This window comes from Passer domesticus, chromosome 10, assembly GCF_036417665.1.
Source record: "Passer domesticus isolate bPasDom1 chromosome 10, bPasDom1.hap1, whole genome shotgun sequence".
In the NCBI taxonomy this organism is placed as follows: Eukaryota; Metazoa; Chordata; class Aves; order Passeriformes; family Passeridae; genus Passer; species Passer domesticus.
In genome coordinates, this window is record NC_087483.1 from 17,932,304 (window position 1) to 17,958,233 (window position 25,930).

A 25,930-nucleotide genomic window follows, 5' to 3' on the forward strand; every position below is an offset into this window, starting at 1 on the left:
CTCCGCCTGCCCGGCATCCCGGCCCGCCCGGCATCCCGGCCCGCCGCCGCCATGCGGCCGGGCCGGCGGGAGCTGGCTCAGCGCGGCTCGCACGGAGCCCCAGAGCCTCAGGCGCTGCAAAACTGCCCCAGAACACCTCGGGGTGGCGTCTTTTTGTCAGCCCCGGCAGGGTGGTTTTGGTCACGGAAAAGTAACCTCTTAGCTAAGTTTCATTTCAACAACTGTACTAGTCATTTTCTCCTTCAAAACACGCTATTTCATGTACTTGAAAGTAAGCGGAAGCTTTATTTTATTTTATTTTATTTTATTTTATTTTATTTTATTTTATTTTATTTTATTTTCGGCCATTAAAAAGCAGTTTGCTTTTCATGGTGTGGCTTGTTCAAGTAGGTTTTATCAGAACGTTTTAAAGATGACTTTATCAGAGTTAGTGCTAGAGCTGCTTCGCTTATAAGTGGGCTTAAGAATGTGACCGTACCTCAGGTTCTTTTATTTTCATTTGTAGGGTTTTGAAGGTTTATCTCATCTCCTGTGGGAAACCAGCCATTGCATTTTTCTCTCATTATGCTGAAGCAGCAGGGTGTTCTAAGTAATCCGGGCAGACACAAAGTCAACACAACACCCTTATGTGTGAAGACAGGTGCAGATACAGGCTTGGATTATGCAATGGGGGGAAAACAATCTTGAATGCACTGTAATGTGGCAAACTTAAAGAGGTTGCTGTAAAAAGGCGCTGCTGTGTGGCTATGTGATTATAAAACCATGGCTTAGAAATGTCCACCCACGCTGAGCAAGTAATTCAATACAAATTTCACGTGACAGAAGAGTAGGAGAAGGCCTCTCTTTAGGAAGGCTGAATTTAGTTGCTGTCGGATTCTTTTGATACATGCATGCCTATGAATATATCTTTCTTGCTGAAAAATAAATATTCATTACAAAACAAAAGTTGGCTGATGATGTTTTGTTGCCTAGTACAGTACACAACTTGGGAAAGCTGGAACTTTCAGCTGAGAGCATTTGCATGCATGGAAGGCTCAGGCACGTGCCCAAATCCTTGCATGTCAGCAGAGCTTCATTGTTTAAACATGTGGCAAACACATACATAGACATGTTATCTTAGGCTGAAATAGTTTACTTTTATGGTGGTTTATGGCAGGATTAGTGAGTTACTGTGGCTCTGCTAACTCCATAGCTTATTGAAACAAAGGAAGCTTGGTTACATAGCTGAGGCACTGAAGTTTCTTTTCCAGAATGGTTAATGCGAAACAGAAGCCCTTTTTAGCTATGAGAAATCTATGCAGTCTGTCTTATAATGCCATACAACATGTCCTCAGAATATTCCTGAATATTTTTGCAAGAGAGAATGTAACATTCGATCTCTTGGACTGTCACTCAAAGATAGCAGAGCTTAGGCTTGTGTTGCCAAGTGTTTCTTGGCTTTCGACTCTTTCTGTATTTATGAGCTAGAGGTTGCACCTTGATTCAAATTCAGGTAAGGCTTTGAGAGAGATTACTGTCCTTCAGTCTCCTTTTCCCCACTAGGGAGCCACTCCTCATATATGAGCACAAACATGGAGTAGGACTGACAAACTTCCCTTCCCCTTAAAAAATTATACTTTCTCCTGATCTAAGCATTAGACATTTTCTCTTTGTTGGTGTCTTTACTCATCTATTCAGATTTTAAAAACTACCCCATACCTATCACTGTGTTGCTTTCTAGTTTTGCTTTGATTCGTTATAGTTTCACTTTCTGTTATCCAAATGTAAGTCAAGGTTGTACCTATGAAATCATTAAGACAAATTAACAAAGACAGACGCTTTCCTAAAGAGCATCAAATTGCTTCCAACAGCTGGGTTCAGATTGAAAAAGAGAGAATGTGATGAAAGAAAATCAAGCTTGGTAAAACTAGCTGGCAGGACATTCTTGGCTAGGTTTTTAGTTTGTTGCAAATGTACTTTATACATTCTGATGTTATAAGCCTAATTTAGCCTTAAATGGTTGTTTTGGTAAAGTTCTTCAAAGGATCTGAGCTAAGTGTTGACTGACTGACAGCTGAAGGTCTGGGGCTTGAGCCATGCATCATTTTTGCCAAATGTTCCCAAAGATGGGTTGCTGGTTTTAGCCTGGATTATAACAAGGCAGAGTGACTATGTGTGTAGATTTTAGAGAACTTCACATTCTGAGTAACCTTGGGAAAGAAGTATCTTTATAACTTTACAGTTGAGTGGCTGTTCCATAGTGCTTGGCACTGTATTAAAACCTTTAATTCCTAAGAAGTCATTGTAGAAGTAATTTTTCTCTGAAAAATCTGATGTTGGCCACTGGCTGGTATCAGGTATGAGATTTATGGAACAATTATCTGGTCCTGTATGGTATTCTGATTTTCCACTTTATTATGAAGTCTATGATATTTAATAAGGTTTTTTAAAGTAAAAGAAAATAATTCCTCATGAGAGTAAAAGGCAAGGATAATTTCTTCACAAAACAGAGCTTCTTGTTGTCTTTGCTCTGCTTTTCTTGAACAGTTTTCTGGGATTGACAGATTACTATTACATATTGATTCTTTATTATAAGTATTTTTCTCATTTTTGAAAGAAAAACATATGTTTAAAAAAAATAATAATGCTCTTTTATTTACTTGGATATGGCACTGAAACTAAACTAAAACCAAAACCAATTTTTTCTCTTTTTTTGAAGGAGGCAAACTGACTATGGGCATTCTGCTTGCTTTCTCATTAAAAAACTGAACTTTGCTTTTTGTTTTGCATTTAAAGTTTTTTGATTTTAGCATAAGAGCCTTACCTGAGCTAATAATAAAGACATCCTCAATATGCAGGATATTAGTTTAACTCCAAAACTTAAAAGATACTATAGAGGTTATTGGTTTTGCTTCTCATTTTCTTGCCAGAACAATCTTCTTAAGATTAAGTTTGAGACTTAAATTTTCTTTTTAATTGCTTAATTGTTTAATCAACCACAAAGCTTGACAGTTGTGTAATAATTGAAACATGATTGGATAGTGACCAAGAAAAAAAAATTTGAGATACCATTTAGAAGCTTTAAAAGCTTTAAATAATCATTTTTGGAATGCATGGGCTGATAATTTTCTCCTAAAAATATTATTTTACTTTTTTGTAATCAGGTCTTAATTTTTTAAAACATGACTTGAAATATGAAACAGTTTGACTCTTTTTCCAATATCTTATTAGAAGAAAATTCTCCTCTAGTCTATTTTTTATTGTTATTTGGAGTCCATGCTGCTGCTTTCACAGGCTTACCTTGTCAGTTTGTGGGTTCTATGCATTTTTTTTTCCACTAAAATTGCTCTCTGTATTTTATTTCTGTATACATGTACAGAATCTAGAGATTCTTATTATAATAGTGCTGAGAAAAATTCTGGGATGCAGTGATCCCAGAGGGTTTTATTACTGCTGTTAGGACTGCTGCTGCTGTTCATTTGCTGGCAGGTCGTCCAGGAGGAACGGCTGAGGAGACAGCTCTGAAAGGATTGCTTTAAACAGTACGGCTACAAAATGTATCCAAATCCAGTGCTTTCAGAAAGTTTCTGTATGATGGGCTTCTAATCATCTTACGTTAGATTTCAAATCCATACCTTAGCTTTGCTGCAGTTGTTTTGAATCTCTCCATCAGCTTAAATTAACTTGGTTTTAGTGTTTTGTTCTAAAAGAAAATGCAAAGAAAATAAATCAGCAGTTGAGAAGTTTGTATGCTAAAGGGGATTCTGTTTTCAGAGAACACATTTTCATCATAAAATGCTGAATAGTTTACTGTTGCAGTAATTTCTGTTTTCAGTTAATGATCAGTCTGTTAATCTCTCCAAAATAACTCTGCCTGATTTTTTAGGGTAATGATGTAAAGGAAGAGTCTAGGTCAGTAATTAGGCTTGGAGTTGCCTGTAGGTGCCTGCTCATGAATTGCAGGATATTCTTTGACCTTCATGTTGTGCATGGAGTTTTTTTGTAACTTCAAAAACAGCTCTTCCTTAGAATTTTATTCTGTTTTTCCATTGTTTCATATTTACTTTCAAATAATACCAATTTTAAAATTATCTGACTGATGTAGTCAGATTGACCCTTGAGAATTGCAATATCTTCAAGTATTATTGATCACCAAATTACTTGGAAATGTATGATAATTTCTGACATGAATGTGCTGGAAGAAGCAATGGAATGTCATAAAATGGCTCCATTTCCTCCATGCTGAAGGGGACTCTGCAGCCTGAGAGCCTTCAGCTATGAATGAACCAGAGGTTCTTGTGCTAGCCACAGTCAGAACAGTGTGATGGAAATGCACTTATACTCAGAACTGAATTAATCTCATCTGCATAGCACAATGTTTGCTTTAGCCTGTTTTAAACCATCCATTTTATTAACAGATAAGGTAACAAATGAATGGGGCTTTTTAATCAGATGCCAATGTGAGTGTCTTGAAATATTTTAAATAAGTGTAGTAGATGACTAATACTCCCTTATAGTCTACCTCACATTTTGTCATAGTAGGAACTCAAGGCATTTTTGCATAAGTAAATATTAATTCCCATTACTCCAGAAGGCAATAATGTCTTTCTGATACAAAGAGATAATTTTCTCAAAGCTGCTTGGAAGGTTATTAATTCTGTTTATCAAGAATTTTCAAGCTCCCAGAAGTTTCAAGCCAGCTTTTACCCCTTTTAATATTCTGAGTTAAATGTTTATATACATATATTTTAATGGAACTTTTCTGATTTTAAATAGATGGATATGAATTTAAGATAATATGGAATGTAAAATGCTTCTGCAGCTTCCTTGTCTGTAGCGCAATCTTTAGGAGTTGAGGAGTTCCAAATATATACTATTATGTTGAGTCACTGGATGTTCTGCAGTTTAAGGTGGGGTCAAAATGTTTTCCCAAGGAAGTTAAGTAAGTGTTATTTTCTTCTGCTCTGGCTCTTCTAAATAATGTAAAACTTTTTTAATGTTCCTGCAATAAACCACATAAGATATTCTCTTACATCTGAGAAAAAGTTGACTCTCTGCTTTACCATGGGAATAATTTAAAGAAAGTTTTCTTTATCCTATTCAGGAAGCAAGCAGAAAGTTAAACAAGAGAAGTCCTGAGTTTTTTTTCCCAAGGACAAAACTTAATTTTAGGCTAAGAATGCTGGTATGCAAAAACATTAGCCTTTGAAAAAAAGTCTCTTTCTCTTATAGTTTGAAAACACTGAGGTTTTCATAGAAAAATTTTAAAAGGAAGAAAAAGAACTTTTAAACAAAAAGCCTTTCATTTGATTTGTGTTTCTTCAGCATTTCACATACTATTCCTCTGTGTTTCTAATACTGAAGTAATTGGAGTTCAGTTTCTAGTTTACACCCAAGGTTCATACAATTAGTGTAATTTCCCTTTGCCTAGTCTCTCAAGCTGAAATAGAGAAGTGGCTGTTTTCTCTTCTCTTCTCTTCTCTTCTCTTCTCTTCTCTTCTCTTCTCTTCTCTTCTCTTCTCTTCTCTTCTCTTCTCTTCTCTTCTCTTCTCAGAAGACTCTATTTGTCCTTAAAATACAAGTAGCAACTTAAATATCCTGTACATAAAATTCTGAGTCCAATCTCATGGATTTAGCATTTTATGTAAAGGATATGGACTTCCAATTCATGTAAATTCCATATTGAAGTTCATGCTAAGTGCTGAATTTGGGTCATATAGTCTTCTTTAAAAATAGATTGCAAAGTGAGGAGGATTTCAAATTAACCTTTATGTGTCTTGACAGAGCTTAAGAATCAGAACTAGAATGGACAAATAAATATTGGGGGGGAGGTTAGCTGTCTCTTTGCTTAGAGTGATGTCCTATGCCTCATCCTCTGAGTCCACTGCTGACTTATTAGAGATGGTGGTAGTTTTGCTTTTATTGAAGGCCAAGAGTGAAGGTTGACTTATACACTGAGCCCTTAACTAGCAAAGTGTTTTTCAGAGCATCTAAAAATTTGCTTTGCCTCTATGACAAGTAGCATGTTTATAGGGATTTATCAGCTCCCAACTCATTAGAGGCTGAGAACTGGGTAGGGTTTAGAAGCAAAATTGATATCAGAGAGGACAAATGCAGAGCAGTAGACAGAAACTGGCATTGGTTCTCCCTCTCTCACATTCATTTCTATGGATAAATAACTTAAGTCCTTGTGGAGTCACGTGCTTCACAAAACGTGTTTGCATCCACTAAACAGAAAAAATAGACTGACAAATGTAGCTGACTATAAAAAGCAGCTTGAAAAATACAAATGAATATGTATTGAAACCACCAGACCAGGAGGATCTCAGAACATGCTCAGAACATCTATAGGTGATTGAGTTTGATTTAGATTTGATTTACATGAGCTTTGCACTTGGTGATCAGGAACCATTCCTCACTGCAAGGAGCAACTGTCCAATTAAAAACCTTAGCATTTATTTTCAGGGAACTGCCCAAATTTTGTTTCAACACTCAGTTTTGCTCTGTGTCCTTTGCAGTTTCCCTGTCTCCATTTTTTTTTGTGTTTAAGACCAGCTGTGTCTCAGTGATCATGGTAGTCAAGAGCAATAGTCCAGTTGTAGAATAGTGAGGCACAGGAACTGGTGATTGTTTCCTTCATGCAAATCTGCTTGCTTTTTGCATTGTTATTCATCATAATAGTCTTCAGCAACTTGGCTGTGAATTTTTAATAGCTGACTGCAGAATGTGAAACAGAAGCATCTCTTGGGTCAGGAGTTTTGCCCGTTGTAGCATCATAATGTAATCCTATTTGAACTGTGGATTTGGAGATTTGTGGATTTCAATGCAAAGACACATTATATAAAAGGTGGAAACTGAGTCTTTGCACTTTAAATGGAAAAGGAGATCTCTGTTGTAAGCATAGGTGTAAACAATTATGCTGGGACTTGAATGCTGAGTGGGTAGGGCAACCTCAATCCCTAAGAAATGTGGTTAAAGTTCATGCCTGTGCTTTGGGTTTCTTTGAACCAGACTGGCTAGGCTTTGGGCAGATTTTGAGACATCTGACTCAATCCAAGGTGCAGTAAATTCTGGCTTTACTCCTCAGACCTGTCTACAGAGATAACTCTATAGTTCCAGGTAATTGATGTGAGGTGAAAAAGAGCAAATTGGTTAATCCATAAACCAGTACTGAAGATATGAAAGTATTTTGTGGAATATGTAGTGAAACAACTGTAGTTTGCATAGCCTTTTTTTTGTGCCTCTAATCTTTGCAGATCTCTCTGAAATAAATTTTCCAAACACTAACATTCCGTTCCATGGGAGGAGACAGCACTTTGGCTAAAATGGAAAAATACTGTCGTTGAGTTGGCTGGTTAGCTATTCAATTAATATAATCTTTAGCACTCAATGACATAAATCAGAAGCTTGGTTGTCAAGACACACTGAAAATTCCATGGATTTCAAGTGTTATCTGAGTGGCAGGTATAATTTCTTATTGTCATATGAATATAGTACTTGAATACCTGTGGTCTGAAAGTTATGTAGAAAATAATTCCTACTTATTGTGGAAAATGAGAAAAAATGCACATATAAAAACAAAATCTGTGGAGGAAAAAGGGTATTTCTAATGGTATTTTTCTCCAGGTATCATATAAAAATGCATTATAAAATAATACTTTACTTATATAATAACATATAATACATACATCACAGAAATATATACTGTAATAAATTATTATCTGATATTCATTATTTCATGGTATTGAACATTCTGCTGACTGTGTTTGCAGGAGTTGCTGCTGCTTGAACTGGTATGTACATACATTGATATGTAGACGTATAGCAATATATGCTTGTGTGTTTTGACCTGACTAAAGTAATGAGGAAAGATTTTGCCTTCTGCAGAATTATTGAATTTCTTCAATGTGTTGTACATGAAAATCTTCCTTAATATCAGTATAGAAAGAGGTGTGGACCTGCCTAAATGAGCCCAACCTTCCTTCATCGGGTGGTTTGTTCAAATGTGTCGCTGGAGGATTTTGTCACGGTTGCTGACTCTGGGATATAGTGGGTAGTTAAGCCACAAGTAAACATTACAGCTTTACCTAAAGGATAGCCATGAATAGCCATTAGTTTCACAGGAAGGGAGGAAATGACCCTTTTCCTGATTGTCAGGTAGTTAAACGCGGTCTTCCCAGGGTGGATTTCAGTCGATGAGGTATTCAAACAGTGAGGACAAAGGAACAGTGAAGAATTACATTTCTAAAAAAAGACCTAACTGTAAATAGCAGTAAGTAGTTGCTTTCTTGTGTTGTTCTGCCTAAATTAACCCTGAGAAAAACTAAATATCTTTTGTTTGATCTAATTTGCAAATTCGTGGTTTGTACAATTTAAATGAATTAAGGAGCATTGATGGGATGTTGATTAGTGCTGAGATTATCGGCACACACTAATAGGTAACTTGATAAGATCCAGTGGTCCCAGCAGTGGGTATAATTGGCAGAACTATCAGGCAATTTTTGGCAATCCAGATAAATTAAAAATTACTTTGTGTTGTTTTTTTTTTTTTTTTAATTGCTTTGTAATTTGTCCTTTGGTTAATACCAGTAAAGCATTTCTGGAAGTTTTTCCCCTGTTTATTTTTTTCCATACATCCTGTGCTTTTGTTTTGTTTTATAGGGTTAAAAAATGACCAAAGAATCAGAAATGCTTTTAAAAATAACTTGCTTTTCAATAGACCCACTTTATTCCCTGCTGGATGACCCACTGTCTGTTATCTGTATGTAAATCCACTCCTTTGTTGTTTTTCCATCAGGTAAAAAGTAGAATTTCCCTGCTTTGCAAGATCCAGGTGCACTGTATGCTCATGAATGCACGTCCCTCTTCAGAGCTCTCTGGCATATTGGCTTTGATCACTTACCCAGTTGAAAAAGCACAAATAAAACGGCAAAATACAAATATAACTTCCAAATAGAGGAGACATGAAGGAAGACATGAAAGTAAACAAGGTGTTGTTTTTTATTCACTAATTTTCTTCCAAGCATGTAACTTTCACAAAATTATCTGCAAAGATCACACTCAAATGGTGTCAGTGGTTAATGGGTTGCAAAAAAGTGTATATTAAAAAGCCATATAATTTGTGACTCACCATTCCAGTTTCACTGTGTCTGAGCACAGAAAGAACTAAAACAATGAAATATTTAGAACCTAAGCTTACATTCTTTACGGGTTTAAGATTTCCACTGTGATTAATCGAAACTATATATGACTAAAATGCTGCAGTTAGATCTAAAGAGAAAACAAGCAAAACTGAACCCTTTCTGATTTAATGCAATTTTGTCTGTAAAAATCTGTTTTCTTTTTTTAATTTTTTTTTCTCCCAGGTATGTTACTATGCTGGTTATACTGTGCAAGTTGGGTAATTGCTCATCAATCAAAAGTCCTTTTCAATAGAAAAGGAGAAAATGTCAGTAGGACAGAGAGGTAGAAAATTATTTTAAATGCAGTAATCTGCTATTCTTGGGGAAAAAAATCTAATTTCCTATGAATTAGGAATTCATTCATCCATTCATTCTATCTTCCTCTGCAATGTGACTTCTGGGCCCTTAGTGTTTGGTATTTCCTATTTGGTGCAGTGGTAAGGAAGGATGAGGAAAATTGCTATGTGGGGTTTAATCCTCCCTTGATTCTGAAGGATGGAAGAGCTGAGGTATCAACACCAGTATATGTTACAGTAATCACAAACTGGTTTTTAATTTATAGTGAGGGGAATAATGCCTTAGGGACAATCCTTCACTACCCCAAACTGCAAGAATCTTTTGCACTTTCCAGAATGCTCTCTTCACCGAGAAGGTGAAGAGCATTTGGAAAATTGTGACTGTTTGCTGGGGGTTTTATCTTTTTTGTGGGTCATGTCTGGGGGTATCAACCTCTTAATTTCCTCTTCTGTTCTGCTGAAATAGTATTGAGCAAACCTTTGAATTAACTGCCTTACAATAATTAGATTTGGCAAAATATCTAGAGACACACTCATGTGCCATTACAGGTGAAAAAACCCTCAGCAGATCTGCTGTTGAAGGGTGCCTCTATTTACCCTATCCCAGCATTTACAAAAGAAGATAATTATGGTAAAAAGAGCTTTTATTATTGAAGATTCACAAATCAGGGACTAGAGAAAATAGTAAATCTTTAACATACAAGAAATAAACAAATGAGGTGCTTTCCTCAGGCAACCCCCACTGTCCCAATATATTCCCAGGAATCCTGCTCTCCTGTCCTTTCCTTATGGTCCAGGAGCTCTGGGCATAATCCCCATCCTCCTTTCATGGAATTAGAGGCTTTCCCACTCATGTACATGTAAAACCCTAATATACATGTATAATTTTCAGTGTTTAAAGTTATAATGGCAGAACAAGAAGAACTGTCATGGAGGAAAAACAAAGAAGACTAGTTTTGCTAGAAGGAGTTTTTGGTTCCTGTTAAAGCAATCTGTGGTCTGTGAACCTAAAGAGAGTTGCTTAAGAGCTGATAGTCTTGTTAATGCTGAAATCCCAGTTTAGCTGATCTCACTAAGCATTTCACTCTTCCGTGGGTTTTTGGTCTTGGTATTTTTGGTGGTATTGGGGTTGGTGGTTTTTTTTTTTGTTTTGTTTTGGTTTGGTTGTTTGGGTTTTTTTGTTGTTTTTTTTTTTTTTTGATGCTTGGTCAGTTTGTTGGAGATTTTTCTTTCTAACTTTTCCTGGAATCAATAGGTTTGCTATCTGGAAAATTTGGCCTTTACTAGATTCAATCAGTGTTGAACATCTTACATATTTTGCATTAGTGACAATGGAGTACCACTATTAGATTATTGTTTGCACTGGCATGGTAGACTGGCAGATGCTTAGCTGATTTAAAATGCTATGGTTAGTGTGGTAACATCAGAGTCAGGTAAGCTGTGGTAGGTAGATACTAAGGGAATAATATTTCCATTTTACTGACTGAGAAATTGAACAACATGGAGATCATGAGGCCTGGCCACAAAACCTCATCAGGCTTTTTACAGAACTGGGAGTCAGGCCCAGTCACCTAAAATCCAGTTCAAATTTCTGGCCAGTGTTACACTGACAGAGAGAGTCACTAATTAGTGTTTTGAAGATCTTACTTCTCTCTTACACACAAAAGGAGATTAATCTTCTAATCCTAAATATCGAATGAATGTATCACACTGTACAGTTACAAAATGATGCTTTCAGTGTGACTTTTTAAACATCTTTCAGCTCATTCAACATTATTTTCTATAAACCAGAGTGCTTACAAAGGAATACTGTTCAACCTCTCCTCTGCAGAACAAAAAGCAGCCCACAACTGTAAGGTCTCTTTCCATTCATCAGCCACCACATCTGTTGCTTGCTTGGACACTGACCAAAATGATTCATTCAAATGTCTAACATTTATTTTTGGTGAAATACTGGGATTATACAGTGTGGCAATATTTCAAAAATGGGTCTAGAAAACCAAGGGAAGTTGGAAACAACTTCCTCAGCTGAAAACAAACACGGCGTTATATCATTCTGCAGCTTTATTAGAGGGAAGGCAGTGGCCAAGTGAAGCAGCTGGAATCACACTGAAGTGACTCTGAACTCTGCAGATCATTTCATTCTTCCTTCTGCTACAGAGCTCAGATCCCTGATTTACAGTGCCTTTTGTTTCAAAGAACTAAGCAAGGTAGGTCAAACTCTTTTATATTTAAGATCTTTCTCTCCCTTCCCTTCTCAATAGTGAGTCTACAGCTGCAACAACACTTGCAGGCAAATGTTGTAAGGTGGAATAGCATATAACGGCTAAAAGAGCTTCTTGGAAGAAAGAATGTGATACTGATTTACTTCAAAGGTTACTTTGAACCACCCCAGCACCAAGAAAAGGTATGAAAATGTGTGTGAATTTAATTTTTAATTACTTTTGAATATGTTAATACACACACCAAGGAGTTTTACCCTGTCAGCAAATGGTAAGTGACCCTGACTTAAATCTCTCTCTCCCCTCTGTGTTCCCTAGTGTGTTGGATTTAATTTTTTATTTGCTCAGGGATAGTGTGTCTTCTATAGCTATAGCAATTTCCAGTATAATTAGTTAAAAATACATCAGTTCTGATCTGGACAGATTCTAGAACAGAAACTGGAAATAATTTGTACTTGAATAACAGATTAAGAGAATACTTCTGAAGAATTGCAGTTCTGCAGAATTAAATAAGGTTTCTGTGACCTCCACTGGAAAGTGTGTGTGTTTTCCCTAACCACTGTGGAACAAGGTAGGATGTGGATCTAGCTTTCAGTAAGTGTATTGGAAGTGACAATAAGATTTGAAGCCTTGTGTGCTACCACATAATGAGACAGGAATAAATTCCACCTGCTATTCACACTTAGTGATAACAGTGTCATTGTCACCTATTGCCTTTCTAGATGTGATCTTGCAAGCCAAACAATATCCCAGATTTGTTTTTGTGGACTTGGAAAACATGGATACACTGAACATTGTCTGTGAATTAAAACACATTTGATTTCTACCTGAATAAAATAAAATTACTGAATAATATAAAAAGCTTATTAATTCATAGCTAAGGAGAAGACAGTGACTGAGAGTATCAGAGTATGTCAAGGTAAAGTAGTTTGTCAGAGGACATTTGTAGAAACTGATTTCAGGATTAACTTACTTGTGGTAGGATAGCTTACTTTCACTACCATAGTGCTATTGTTCTGCCTCAGAACTGGGAAATGCAAATATTTTTATAACCCAATTTAATTTTGTTTGATGTCACTGAAACTTCTGGCCAAATTTAAAGCATTATCAGCATCTTATGCCAGACAGACAGGATAGAGGTTCTATCAACTTTACTTCAGTCCTAGGGATTTTTTTATATGCTGTAAGTGAGTCCACTTCTCTTGAACTGAGAATCTCTTTGACTGTGGCACAGTGGAAGTTATTTGACTCTGGAGAATGAATTTATGGTTTGGATTCTCTAATTGCCTTTGTGGAAAGTCAGGGAAGCTCTGTCTAAGGGTTTCTAGTTAGGACCTGATTACAGATTTTTACTGCATGGGTGAGAGCAGAGGATAAATATTGATCAAAATAAAGCAATTTCTATGTCCTGTGCATTATACATTCTTTCTTTTCATTTTAAGAATTTCTTTTTCTGCTAACAACCAAATGAGCAACTTCTGAAATGCTTCAATTTTTTGTTTATTTTTTTATCATTTATATTGATAAATTGATTCAAGAGGAAAACTTAGATCTGTTTCCTAATAAAGCCAGTTGCATTAAAGAATTTTATTCTCTTTGTGTTTTTAACAGACACTTGAAGTTTGTGATCTGCTATTCGATATTCATTTTGAATTAATAACTCTGTTATTCCAAGCACTAAGCAGCAGCCAGGTTTCCAGGGGATTGTAATCCTTTGAATGGTCTTATTATTTGCTTATTTATTTATTTTGTCTTATGGAATGTGCCAGCAGTTCAGCTGTCTCTCTTACTGTGGTGGCTGCTTGTCTGGCTAATTTGCAGTCATTACTTCTGATAATGGTTTAATTTGTGCTCATTCAGTCTGAAGCTAGCAGTTTCACCACAGTGCTGGGCTCTGTTGTGGCTGGCTTTGTACAAGAGAGCTGACTGTGAGGAGCAGTTCCTTGTGGTCTCTTAGCAGAAGAAAGGGGCTGCTGTGGCTGGGGTAGGCAGTGTCCAAGAGACATTGCTCCTAGAGGGGAGATGCCATTATGTGGACATGAGCTCTCTCACAATTGCTTTTACTTTTACCGTGTGCTTGGGGCTCCTGGGACTAAAAGAAAAAGTTATGTGTCCTTCCTCAAAGGTAGCATATAGTATTTCCAGGAAAGCTCAGCTACTTCTGTACTCTTTCTATCTTCAGTATGTTTCAGGGGTTGGGGGCCTTAAAGCAGGAGCAAAAATCCACATGGTTGCTTTTTTCCAAAAGGAATTCCTGCTGGCTTGTTGGTCCTACTTCTCTTCCTCTACCCAGGCTCTCTCGTCCCTTTCTGATACTTCTTGAAGGATGTATTTCAAGAATCAAAAGGCACAAGTATGAAGAACCAGAATCTTTTCCCTCTATCCACTGAAGATATTTGCCTCTTTATTCTTTTGGCAAGTTATTCTGCTCCCAACTTTACCTTCAAATTTACTGTTTGGCTTAGGGCAAAATATGCCTCTTCCTTTTCCTACTCTTGTATGTGTTTATTCTGTTTAATTATAAACAAAGCAGGAATTGTCTTTCATTACTTGCTATAGTGCCTAGATCCTGCGAGGCTTTGATCTTCAGGACTAGGACCTTTGGGTACTTTCCCAACATAAAATACTTTCTTCTTTCAGCAAGTGTGAGCCTGGCACACGAGCTTTATTCCCTTGTGAGGCCTTTTAGAGCAGACAGAGAAAGTGATGTGTGGTAAGTCCTGTACAGTCAATGTAATGCCACTTCCTACACTCCCATCTCTTCTTTCTAGTGATGCCCTTTTAATGAGTTTCAGCCCCACATCACTTTCATGAGATATTTTGGAGATGTTAAGAACCATTGCCCATTTAAGAAACCCGAGTACTGTTAACTGAGGGTGTTGTACCATATCTGGCAGAGTCAAGTGAGAAGTGATTTGTAAAGGTAATACGGGAAGCCTGTAAAACCAGTATTTCCAAGCTCCTAATTTAACACTTTAATCACAGGTGCCATCTATTCCTAACAGTGCTTGGAATTATTCTCAATACCGTGTTAGGGAAATGGATAAATATCCAGTCCTCCCAAAACTGTGTTTAACAATGTGAATTTTTCAGTTTTGCAGGAATAAAGCCAGTACTTACTATAGACTTGATCTTAAAGTAAAAAAAAAAAAAAAAAAAATTGGCTTTGTGTGAGTAGGAAAATTAGAATAACACTGATACAGGAGTAGACACCCTTAATCTACTGTATGCAATGACCCTAGTATATTAACTGTGAGGACATAATAAAGTATGTTATCCAAAACATTCCAGCTGATAAGATATGTACTACCAGTATTTTGGAACTGGATGTTCTGATATACCCATGCAAAAGTATGTGTCAAGAATAATACAAGCATAGAAATATTACATTTATGCTAGAAGAAACTGCTGAGGGGTAGAATAAACCTAGGAAAATAGAGATTAATTTAGAGGGCAGTACACAACCAAGCATACTGTAAAAAAAGACTAGGAAATTAATCTGTGAAATTTAATAGGACATCAGAAGGCATAGCAGAGGAATAAGTTGTGGTTCTCTGAGTTATTTTTTAACTCTTCTAGGTAAAAGGACTGCAAATACAGCAGATTGTAACCTATTTTTTATCTGCTATTCAGTAGATATTTTGTATCTTGCTGGAGAGAATGTTACTTTGGATTTTTTTCTGTAATGACCTGTTGTTACCTGCAATACCTTTTGAATAGCTGTTGTCTAACATATGTTTAATTGGCTTAATTAGTCTGCTGAGTCAACTGCAGAAAAAAAAAATCTCTGCATTTACTCTGTATCCTCTACTCTCACTTTACTATTTTTTGTTTGGAGGAGTTGTGGTTAAAGCATGTGTTTGTTGAAACAGTACAAGCATTTAAAAAACATGCTCGGAGCTGCATGATCATGTAACGATCACATGAATGCTAGTCAAAATATTCTTTCATCACAAATACGTGAAACAGTTGCAAAGTAAAAATTCCAAGTGTTTTTTGCATGAAAACCTTAAAAAGCCATAATTAATTAGAAATGCAAGCATTAATTATCCCATCAGTCCAGTCACTGGAAAGCTGAAGCACTTACATTTTTTAAATCAGATATCTCTGTTGCTCTAGGTATGTAGTTGTTATGGTGGCTTATAGCCAAAGAAAATCCTGCTGGCATTTGAGGAGGAATAGAAAACACGTGAAGCTTCCATGGAACAACACTTGATCGTGTGTTAGCTCAGAGCCAGTAGGATTCATGGTGTACCTGCTGGCTCTGAGGTATGTCCTGGGACTGCTGAGACACAGCAGTGGGGATGGCAAGCAAAGGGTGCAAATCCAGGCTGCGTTTCTCTTCCTTGTGAGAAAACAGAGCAGGAGCAGCAAGGGCTGCCCAGGTGAGTGCTGCCTTCCTCCACCACAATGAGCATGATGGCACAGAAGGGGCCTCCCTTCAGGAAGGAAAAGGTCTCCCAGAGGTGAAGCTGTGGTTCTTCAGCATGAGAGAAGGGACAGTGCCAGGTTTGAGAAAGGAGGATAGGGCTGTGGTTGAGCCACTAGGCAGGGACTCTAGATTTAGCACTTGGTTTGATCAGAGACTTCCTGTGGGTCATTCTCAGCATTCTACAGTAAACCAGACTGATGATACTTCTCACTTGAACCTCACTTCAGTAAGGGCTGTGAATACTGAAGCATTATGACTGGTTATGTTAATACTTTGGCAGTGCTGGCACATACAATACATCAGGCAATTGTAAAATCTCAAGTGTCACTGTCTAGCTAAATGTCTATTTTTTTTGTAAGAATATTAATTTTTTTTCTCGAAAAAAATTTTAAGTGTTTCACAGTTATGACCAGTCATTTTCCTGACTCTGATTTTTATGGTTACACGGTTTGCAGTGGCTACAGCAACTCCAACCAAAGAAATATTAAAAATTACATTCTTACTTTTGTCTTTATTAGCAGAAGAGAATAAGAGCAGAAACAAGTGCTGACTATGGAGTTATCAAGTGCCCTCCCTTTCACCAATGCATATCCTGGGGACGTCTGGGTTTCTTTGTCATCTTTGGGAATGGAAGACTTGGTGCTTGGGATCACCTTGAAAATAAATCAGTTTCAATGATATGCAGTTGCTGGTTGCAGACATTTATCAGGTCTCTGATTGTGGAAATAGGGCACTGCTCAATTGTAGCCATTATCTGGAAGATATTTTATATTCAGGCCAGAACTACTGTGGTACTTTTCCTACTACAGCAGCCTTATTTAGATATGAAGTTGGATTTTCCATTTTTTGTTGAACATTTCTGTGTTGGCAAAACTGCTGGTCTGAAATTGTAGATTTACCAGTATTAACTGAGTCTGTGCTGTATGAGTTTGTTAATCCTGTAGCACTCACTTTGTGTGAAGTGTTATCAGGCTATTATCTGGTCAAAGGATTCAATACCACAGATGAGGTGGTGTGTTATGACTAACAGGGTTGGGTTTGGCCGTGCTTGAAGAAAGTTAGTTTTGGCCTAAGTTCTAGGACGTGTCTAGCTAGTACATTGCAAATACATTTCTAACACTGCTTTGCTGAGAGACATAATGGAGAATGATTGTTATTTGCATTCCTTCCTTATCTGCTAGAACAAATACATCTATATTGTGGCTCAAAAACATTTCCAGTCACATGTCGTATCTGTTGTGACCCATTATTGAATTCAGGATGACACATGAAATAACTAGATTACCATATATCTAATCACCATTAAAAGGATAGTCAAAAGACAATTGTTTGTGTACGTGCCTGTGAAAGAGAAAACATAGACACAAGCCTTGATTCTGCTTTTGTGTATACCGGCTTAAAATGCTCCTCACCTTAAAATGCTCCTAGTGGCTTTGTCTGCAGGGCCAGCTTTAGGCTTATTCTGTAGCATAGCTGTGATTTGGTTTTGTAGTATGAGTGTATCAGGCACCTGCTATAGGAAAGTTTCTGCATAAAGGCAAGTCTTATCTTGGCTTTGTCCTTTTGAGGGAGAAATGTGAATCAATGACAGTCTGTAATTTCATCAGTATTCCTTGTGTGTTTTCAGATCTATCCTATGTCTTTGTAAAATGTTTGCCAGAAATACATGTGTACCTCTGATGAATTTGCTCAGCCTTCAGAGTTTTGAACTTTACAGATAAACTACAGGTGGATTTCATGTTTATGTTTTTGAAGCTGGATAAATTCAAAATTTGTCACCTCAAAAGTTCCAAGAAAAAACTGATGAATTCAATGCCTGGCTAAACTTGCTGCCACAATATGACAAGCAGGTTCTAAGTGACCTTTTGTGAAACCAGCTGTTCTCCAGCTTTTGACTCTTGCAAATGACAGAAGTTGAAGTGATGCAATCAAATAAGCTTTCCTTTAGCCACAGATAACACACATGGAATGTGATGTGCTCAGAGTTGTTCCAAAAGACATTGATAGAAGGGTTTGTGTAACGTCTTCCCTCTATGAACTGAACTGTTGAGACAGCCAACTCCCCAAACCATAATTTTCTAGTAAGTCAGCACCCATTACTGTGACCTCTGAAACCAATATAGCTGGCTAAAGGCTCTAACACTGTTTGTCACACTGAAAAAATAGATCTGGGGACTACCACTCAAATATTTGTGTTAACTTTTAACTAACATGGACAATGAATAAACTCTTCCCTTTGACCTTTCTGTAAAATTCAAAAGTAATGAGGACCAAATGTGAGAGAGAGAGGTTGTGTGGGCTGAGCTTGAATTTGTGGTAAAGACTGCCAATGTAATTCAGTTAGTTCCTAACTTGTGTGATGCCCAGGGAACTTTGAACTCCCAGGAGGACTTTGCTTCTAGTGAAGTGGATGGAAATTGCAACTTTTTTGTTTGTTTTCTTCTATTTTAGACTGAAAGCCCAATGCAATTTAATTCCAAAGCTGTTGCACTGACCTCAGGGCTGAGGTGTGGAGGGGTCAAACAGGATGCTTGTGGCATAGCCATGAATAGGTTCCAAAGTACTGTCCCATGTCATAACTCTAAGGCCATTCTTAGTGTGACAAGAGCTGTTCTATTTTTAGGCAGATCCAATCATTTGTCCAAGTTGTCATTATGGTTTAGCTATAATAGTGGCAGAGGACACAAACTCTAGGTACTTTTAGTAGAAAGCTGCGAATATGTCAACTGAGATCCAAGTCTGTAATTCCCTGCTGAAAGTCAGAGAAAGACTGTTCCTGCAACACTTGGTGAAGTCTCTTCCCAGCAGTTCTGTGGCTTTATATTTTAGAAGTATTTCCTGATTATCTGTATTTCTTAGTAATTCTGCTTTCTCTCCTAAGATCTAAAAGTGCCAAGAGACATCCTGTCATTTAGAAATTAACTTCTGTTTTACAGAAGAGGACAGGAAATGAAACCTCCTGGTCAACTGTTTTCATAATTAAGCAAGTGAATCAAGGAGGCTCAGTTTTCAGAGCTGCTTGTGGCTCAACAAACAGGAATGGACTTGTCAAACAACTGCTGAGCGTACACTTTACACAGGGTGTTTACTATTTAAAATAAAACTTTTAAAAAAGGACAGGATGAAATCTAAACTCGGTTATATTAATCCATATGCAATAGAACACTGTTCTGTAACCTGTGGCTGCTCCCAATGCTTATTGGCAGGCCCCTAACCACACTTTCCTGTTTATTGAAAAATGTTTTCCATGCACTGGCTCCCCAGACCAGCAGACACTGAGCCAGTGAACTCCACCAAACCTCCCTTACCCTTTCTAGCAGTTGCCTTAAAGCCAAGCAGAAACTGCTGTCTGAAAGTATTGTTTTCTCTACTGAGCCTCAGTTTGCAAACACATTCATGAGAATTTGTCCAGCTTGGGAAAGCAAGCCATTTGTCAAAGATCGTACAGGAAATTGGTGACAGAGTAAGGAATACAATTAGATTTCTTCACAAGACCTAGACTTGAACTGCAAGACACTTTTGACTCTGGAAATTTATTAATTTCAGAGTAATGTATTAAGAGATAATGTGTTTCAGGACCACAGAGAAACATCCCTGCTGAATTATGGTTAATGAAAACAATCTGTGTCCTCATTGATGTAATCCAGTATAACTCCACTGACAATCACCTACTGCTTATCTTTTTCAGGACAGGGCTTTACACCATGAGTCCTGCTATAGAAGCGCTTCATATATCTCAATGTCACAAGTATAAGTTTCTGGACTTTGCAAATGTAATTGGCAGTCTTTTCTGAGCCCTAGCCATAAAGTCTAATTTCAGCATCTGTGCACTGGAGCAGTGGTAAACAATGTTCCTTCTGCTTTTTTACTCCCACTGCTAAAGAAGACTCACTGCGTTGAAGACTAGAGTTAGAGAGGAGGAAAAATATAAGCCTGGAAAAATAAGTGCATTCTAAAGGTGTGCTCTTTCATTGGAGTTTTAAACTACAGGAGGCTTGGGAAATATTTGGCATTTATTTGGGTATGTGTTTTTTCTCCTGCGATACATGAATTTTAAAATGCTAAATATAAAATTAACATTGTTGGGCAGTAGGCAAATGTTTATCATTGTCATTGGAGCTGGAAATTTTTTTTGTTTAGATGCATAAATTTGATTTGAAGGTACAGTTTTTTGTATAGGCAAACCCACTTAAAAATCCAGTTGTTAACCTGACTGCCCTCTGAAACTGTCCAAATCTAATGTTCCAGATGTTAATGGTACTGCTCCATGTTTATACTCTTCTCTCAGCAGCTGTTAAGCTGTTTGAAAAAATTACTCAGATGGGTGGTGGTGGTATTTAATGCAGAATCCACCCCCAAGGGGCATGTAATTACATAAATGCAGCCCAATAAGTATCATTCATCAGGACAGCAAACCAAATAACATTCTTTCAGCCTGATGTAAATCACAAATGCTATCATAGCCTCTTGACAGAACAGGCTGTGCTGACTCTTACTACATATTTTTTTAATCAAGAGATATAAAATTACACAACCTTTCTTTCCCTTCCCTGTCTACCCATCTACAAATGGGAAGTCTAATCCTGCTAATGCGTGTGCACATGCGCTGTGAGTAATCCTTTCAGACTGGGCGAATTACTTTTTGGAGGAAAGGTAAGTGCAGGAATACGAGCTTGCAGATGTGGTTGTGCAGGCAGTGTGCTCTGGAGACCCCTCTTGGGTTGTCCCTAGCATGCTGTAATTAATGGCATTACAGGAATGCAGGGCTGAGTTCCAGAAGCACGGGCTGAATTTTGGTTTAGGGATGGAGAGAGCACTCAGAAATTTAGCAGTAAGATAAACTGTAGTACAGCTAATTGACTGCTCTCAGGCACAGGTCTTCAGTGCAGCTGAGTCCAGCCAAAATATTCAGCTGTAAATGATGACAGAGTTTCGCAGAATAATTGTTTTGATCATTGCAGAGACTTTTGTCTGACTGTGGCTACCTGTGATGTGTTGCAGCTTTGTCTGCACTGCAAACTAAACACTGTGAAATAATACTGTGAAATAACTTCTGACTGCTTTTCTTTCTGTTGTTCAAACTCTGTTTCCCGTCCTCCCATTAATTTCTTTCTTCCCCTCTGTTTTGGTTTATATTCCATTTTCCCTCCCCCTCACTTTCCCTCCTACCCACAGAATTTCTATGTGAAAAATCACATTGTACTTGCAAGTTCCAGAAGCTTTTGTAAGAGAGGAAAACTGAGAAAATTCTGTAATTCTATCTTAAGGAAAAAAAAAGGACACAGAACTATTTTCATTTATAGCTCTTACAATGTGTTTTTTATTCATGGGAAACTTCACTTTCTTTCATCTATTACCTGTTTCTCAGCTCACTAGTGGAAGAACACCATAGTGTGTATTTTCCCTGCAATATGTTCTATACATTTCTTTCTCTACATTCTTTGCTGTATTAAGGAAATCCAAGATGTTAAATGGGCCTGAAAGTAATAATTTCTTGATACAAACACATACATGAAAAAGATGAGTGAACTCATGAACTTTTAGTTGCTGGAGAAATCGCCGTCTGTCATTTTGTTAACTACAGTTTGAGGCAGGGTGGTGGGTGAAATTTTATAGAAGATGGTCCTGGCATTTTAAGTGATTTTTTTTTTTTTCCTGCATAGATGTCTAATGCTCTTCTGATTTTAGACAGATATAATCCATAAACCTTGCTTCACATAGGAACAGAGCAGTAAAGTACAAAACCTGACCAGAAAAGAATAGCACAATCATACTTCAATAAAACTTTGTGTCTGGTCTCCTAGAAATCTATCAGTGATACTGAGCTCAGCGCTGTCTGTTAAGAAATTAATGTAAGGAAAACACTTATTGAAGATTTCAAGTTCCATTTTGATTTGAACATTTCTTGAAATGCCTGTGACCAAACTTCTTCAGGAGTTTTGTGCAAGCAACTGACAGATAAAAGGTGACAGATTTGCCAAACTAAGGCAATGATTTCGGTTTATGATCAAAAACTTGAAAGAATTACAGTTTAGTATTTACAGTGCAGTAAAATATTTCTCCTTTGACCATTTCAATTCTTTTCTTCCCCAGAAAGCCACTCTGCAACATGACATTTGAAGATTTTGAGAACTACTCTTATTTCTACGATCTGTCTGAGGAAGATGAGTCACCCCAGTCCTCCCTCAGCATTGCCCATATTATTTCCCTTTTCTTTTACAGTGTGGCATTTCTGCTGGGAGTGCCAGGTAATGCCATTGTCATCTGGTTTATGGGCTTTAAGTGGGATAAATCTGTTTCCACACTCTGGTTCCTGAATCTGGCCATTGCAGATTTCATTTTTGTTCTCTTCCTGCCCCTCTATATTACATATGTGGCAATGGGCTTCCACTGGCCTTTTGGGAAGTGGCTCTGCAAAATGAACTCATTCATTGCACTACTTAATATGTTTGCCAGTGTTTTCTTCCTGACATTCATCAGCCTTGACCGCTACATCCGCCTGGTCCACCCCGTCTTTTCCTACAAATACAGGACTGTAAAGAACACCCTCCTTCTGAGTGGGGTCATTTGGATGTCAGCTGCAATTATTGGTGGCCCTGCCTTATACTTTAGAGACACAGCTACAGTTCTCAACAATGTCACCATTTGCTACAACAACTTCCATGTGCATGACAAGGAACTTATTTTGCTGACACATCACATTCTCATTTGGGTGAGGCTTGCATTTGGTTACCTCTTTCCTCTAGTGACCATGGTTATTTGCTACTCACTGCTGATTGTCAAAGTGAAGAAGAGAACTGTATTGACTTCTAGCAGGCTTTTCTGGACCATCACTGCTGTAGTTGTAGCTTTTTTTGTCTGCTGGACACCGTATCATATATTCAGCATTGTGGAACTGTCTGCTCACCATGATGAGAACCTGCATGACTTACTGCAGGATGGCATTCCCCTCTCCACTGGCCTTGGTTTCATCAACAGTTGCCTCAACCCAATCCTCTACGTTCTGATTAGCAAGAAGTTCCAAGCCCAGGTGAGGAGCACGGTGTCGGAGGTGCTGAAGCTGGCCCTGCGGGAGGTGAGCCGCTCGGGCACGGTCAGCGAGCAGCTCTGGAGCTCGGACAACGCGCCCGCGCGCTGCTGCGAAACTGCCCACTGACTGCTCCTGCCAGCAGCTCTCCACAGGAGCTGACAGGAGATTTGCAGCTGTTCTTCACTTCACATGTGCTAGTCACATGTGTATCTTTGCATTGACAGTTTTCTGTAAACAGCTGGCTAAATTGCACTCGCTGCTTTAATGGAAAGGTTTTTAAGGGACACGTGGTTTGAATGTGTGCCCTTGCAATGCACATACAGCCTGAACTGAAAGTTATCAGCATAGGTGGAATTACTCTAACTGGGCTTTTGCTGGGGACTGTTGTTGTGGTCCTGTTGGTTTGCTGTGGTTCCATACCTCATTGATATCGAAAGAACACAAAATAAAAGTATGTACCTTGCCATTGCTGGTACAACTCCTAATGGAGGCATTCTCATCCAAGAGGCTGTGGCTGTACATCTCTGGGTCGTGAGTCTCCTGATTGCCTGCTACTGTCCCAAGGAGGAATCCCCTGGCTACATCTCACCTAAATGAAGCTATCAGTGGCTCCACTCTGCACCTGGAGAAGAATCCCAAGATGGAGAACACCGAATTGCTGCCGTCTATTGTCAAAAAAGAAAACTATGGAAAAAAAAACCCCTGTCTTCTCCAGTGTTCTTTATCTTATACTCAAAACTAAGACAGGAGACCCTGTGTTTTGGGTCACTTTACTGTATTTTTAGCACCAGTTTGGTGCAAAATACTGAGCTGATGTTTCATAGAGGTATTTGGCTTATTTGAAATGTGCAAAGAATTAGTGAAAATATTTCTTACAGTTTCTGTGCCACACTTCTTTTTCTATGTTTAAAATTTTAGTCCTACAGAGGTTTAGTCCTACAAACAACCATTGATTGTTCTTTATTACTCTTTCAAGCAAAGGTAAAGAAACAATATAACATTTTGTTTGCCTTAATGTTAAGCTTATAAAATGGGTGGAGTGAACTCATCAGTATTCTGTTACAAGTCTGTAGCCAAATTCGGACTTATTTTCCAAATAAGAGGCAAGACAGTTCATCCAGGAAATGGAGTCCACTCCCATAAGAAAGATGAAGCAGTCCCAGTTATGCTGTATTCTGTTCCAACATGTTGCTTGCTGCAGAATCACACGTGCACCAATGCAAATATATATATATATATATATATGTTATGTGGTGCGAACCAATTTCTGATGCAATACCACTTAATTAAACAGTTGAATGTGGGACAAAACTCTACTGAAAGCAAAAGCACCGAGCTTTGGATAAATTTGAACTGTTTTTTGCTAGTTATTGGCCTAGGCGTAGAGAATAAAACTGCCTTTCAGATAATTTACCTAGTTTATATGGCCTGCCAACACAGTAGCATTTATGCTATAATTGAGGCCTTATATGTAAATAGATTTGCTTTTGTATAAAAAATACATATATGCATGATCACATCCAGTATTGGTAACTGCACAATAGAAACAGCCTGACTGTGGTGTGTAACTATTTCTTTGGGCTCTGGTTCCAGAGTCTGAGAGTCAGGCAGGATCAGTGGAATTTCAGTGTATTCCCCTTTGGGTTGAAAAGCTGGTAAGCAGCATTCTTCCTTTGAGTCATTTGCTGCCTGGTACATAGTTGCTCATCATAATATTTTGGCACCATGCTGCTATATGTGCCTAAATCAAACATTTTGCAGTTTTTCTTCACATGTTCCCTGACATCTTTCTAAGAATGATGTACTCTCCTGGCTGTGGTCCAAGTGAAGTAATAAAATTTTCTTCTTTCCAAAGATTATGTTCATTTACTTTTCTTAGCAGCAATGTGTGGTGACTGGTTTTTCTTATAACAGCTCCTTCCCATGATTTTGGAAGGTGAAATCAAGCCCTGGCCCTTTCTACTATGGGATTAAGGTTCATGTCAGCTTTCTTCAGCTGTGTGCACACACATGTTCCTGTGTACAGCACAGAGGCAGATTTTCAAATGGGGGAGCATATACTTCCCATCCTGCATAAAGGATCAGAAAGTGTGGCCTGAAGCAGACAGGGGGAAGACAGAGGATAGAATTTAGAATTGAAAAAAGCCAAAATCAGCCTTGATCTATGGCATTAGGTGGATAAATAATTGTGCAATGTAACTGCTACTGTTCACACCAAGATCAGTTACAGAATTATCTAAATCATTTCCTCAAGAGTAATACAAGATATCTAAACAAAACAGATAATGCTCTAAGTTTCTGTTTCCAAAGAGTCTCCAAAACAATGCCAACAATTCTATGCTGCTTGGACTGAGGAACACTCATTTGACTCACCACAATGGAAAAAATGGCCAGAAAAAGGAAAGGAACCTGTGTCATCGTGCAAAGAGATACTACAGAAATAGCTATTGACACATTTCATAATGGACAGGTTCTAGTTACTTTCTCTAGTTTGTGTTTCTGAAGGTTTTTATGTAGATTAGTTTTGTTCAAACTGTTTTCCCAGTATTCCAGTATAGGACATATTGAAGTTAATGGAATTTTCTCCTGATCCCTCTGTTATGGGTGCACTAGGGACACTTACCTCATTTTTTCCAGGGTGCTGGTTTTTCACAGGCACAATGACACAGTAATATGCCAGCACATACCCAAACACCACCTAAAAACACCTAACACAAATATGTGTGGATTGAGCAAAATAATCTTGCCCACATACCTACCTATTTTTTCACTGTGCTCCCTAGGGTTTT

General features: G+C 37.9%; 1 protein-coding gene across 8 annotated transcripts; it reads left to right on the forward strand.

Annotated features, from left to right (window-relative positions):
• The first annotated feature begins 146 nt into the window (after nt 1–146).
• CMKLR2 (chemerin chemokine-like receptor 2) lies at nt 147–25,074 on the forward strand. 8 transcript variants are annotated; one of them, XM_064434150.1, is made up of 7 exons: nt 7,425–7,443; nt 8,137–8,251; nt 8,777–8,969; nt 11,520–11,667; nt 11,751–11,864; nt 15,799–15,948; nt 22,205–25,074. In XM_064434150.1, the coding sequence occupies exons 6-7, from the start codon at nt 15,926–15,928 to the stop codon at nt 23,265–23,267; spliced, it is 1,086 nt and encodes a 361-aa protein (XP_064290220.1). In that variant the 5' UTR covers nt 7,425–7,443; nt 8,137–8,251; nt 8,777–8,969; nt 11,520–11,667; nt 11,751–11,864; nt 15,799–15,925; the 3' UTR covers nt 23,268–25,074. The 8 variants fall into 8 exon arrangements, with proteins under 8 accessions (XP_064290228.1, XP_064290220.1, XP_064290224.1 ...); XM_064434154.1 differs by lacking the exon at nt 15,799–15,948 and having other exon boundaries at nt 22,205–25,072; XM_064434153.1 differs by lacking the exons at nt 11,520–11,667; nt 15,799–15,948 and adding an exon at nt 19,800–20,132 and having other exon boundaries at nt 11,722–11,864; nt 22,205–25,072.
• The last annotated feature ends 856 nt before the right edge of the window (nt 25,075–25,930 follow it).

Coding starts and splice junctions, on each gene's coding strand:
- CMKLR2 (XM_064434150.1), top strand. CDS start 15,926: ATGGTGTACCTGCTGGCTCTGAG. Junction 15,949..22,204: donor GTGTACCTGCTGGCTCTGAG/GTATGTCCTGGG, acceptor TTTCTTCCCCAG/AAAGCCACTCTGCAACATGA.